At 70.5% G+C, this 1,515-nt stretch overlaps 1 protein-coding gene across 1 annotated transcript; it reads right to left on the reverse strand.

Moving 5' to 3' along the window:
- Window positions 1-170: 170 nt before the first annotated feature.
- CHCHD5 (coiled-coil-helix-coiled-coil-helix domain containing 5) lies at window positions 171-1,275 on the reverse strand. Its single transcript, XM_017840195.1, has 3 exons — window positions 1,031-1,275; window positions 680-820; window positions 171-461 (listed from the first exon to the last, which is right to left on the reverse strand). Coding segments are annotated over exons 1-3 (297 nt in total). The 5' UTR covers window positions 1,033-1,275; the 3' UTR covers window positions 171-307.
- Window positions 1,276-1,515: the final 240 nt, after the last annotated feature.

The raw sequence follows: 1,515 nt of genomic DNA on the forward strand, positions 1-1,515 counted from the left end.
GTCCCCTCAGATCTCCCCTCAGGACTCCCCTCAGGGTTTACCTTAGGGGTCCCCTCAGATCTCCCCTCAGGACTCCCCTCAGGGGTCCCCTCAGATCTTCCCTCAGGGCGCTCCTCACCTCAGGACTCACCTCAGATCTCCCCTCAGGGCTCCCCTCAGATCTCTCTCAGATTTCCCCTCAGATCTCTCTCAGATTTCCCCTCAGATCTCCCCTCAGGGCTCACTCAGGACTCATCTCAGATCTCCCCTCAGATCTCCCCTCAGGTCCCACCTCAGGGCTCACTCAGGGCTCCCCTCAGGACTCACCTCAGGGCTCCCCGGGCTTCACTTGGTCGGCGCAGAGCAGGAAGGCGTTGGCGTGGGGGTGGCAGCTCCCGGCGCTCCCGGGGTGATCCCGCAGGCAGCGCTCGAAGGCCGCGAAGGGCTCGGCACAGTCCCGGCGGATCTGCCGCACGATGGGGCTGGGGGGGCACGGGGATGGGTCAGGGGGGCACCGCGATGGCACCGGGGGGACAGGGATGGCACTGGAGGGACAGTCCCAGTGCCTCCCAGTCCCTCCCAGTCCGGCACTGACTGTGCCGAGGCGCGCTGGGCAATCCCAAACCCCATCCAGTGACAATCCCAGTCCTCCCGGTGCCCATCCAGTGACAACCCCAGTCCCTCCCAGTCCCGCACTGACTGTGCCGAGGCGCACTGGGCGATCCCGAGCCGCAGCCGGTGACAGTCCCTCTGCCAGGATTCGGGACTCGCGGCCACGCAGCGCCCGTAGCGCTCCAGCTCCGCCCCGCAGTGACGGGCCGTCAGCTCCAGGGCCAGTTCCCTGCGGGAATACCGGGAATGGGAAGGTCAGTAATGGGGAGAACACCGGGAGTCCCGATGGTCCCGTTAAAACCGAGGGGGGACACGGGAGGGTCTTGTTAACACCGGGGGTACACGGGGGGTCCCGGTAACACCGAGGTGGGCCGTTAAGCCGGGGGGGGACACGCGGAAGGGACCCTTCCCGCCCCGGCCCCGCCGCCCCTTCACTCACATGACGCCGCCGCCGCCGCGCTTCCGCCAGCACCGCTCCCCGCGCACGCGCGGGCGGAAGCCCGGGGGCGGGGGCTCGGAAGCGGAAGAGACGAGCCGAGGGCGGAGGGAAAATGGCGGCGGCCGCGGCGGCCCCTCAGGACGAGCTGGTCTCGTCGGTGACGCTCTACCGGCGGCGGCCGCGCCTCCTCCGCGCCACCGTCCTGCCCTTCGCCGCCGGGCTCTACCCGGCGTGGCTGTGGCTGTGGGGGCCGCGGCTGTGGGGGGCGCAGGGGGAGCAGGAGGAGGAGGAGCGGGGGGGGCCCCCCGAGGCGGCGCTGCTGGCGCTCGGCGCCATCGCGGCGCTGCAGCTGCTCACGGCGCTGGCGGGGCTCTGGTCCGTGCACGCGCAGTGCGCGCTCACCTGCGTCAGGGTGAGCGAGGGGCAAAGGGGGGACTGGGGGGCTGAGGGGAAAAGGGGGGATTTGGGGTGCGAGGACCCCCCAA

Source organism: Lepidothrix coronata, unplaced genomic scaffold (genome assembly GCF_001604755.1).
Source record: "Lepidothrix coronata isolate B3197 unplaced genomic scaffold, Lepidothrix_coronata-1.0 Scaffold1172, whole genome shotgun sequence".
In the NCBI taxonomy this organism is placed as follows: domain Eukaryota; kingdom Metazoa; phylum Chordata; class Aves; order Passeriformes; family Pipridae; genus Lepidothrix; species Lepidothrix coronata.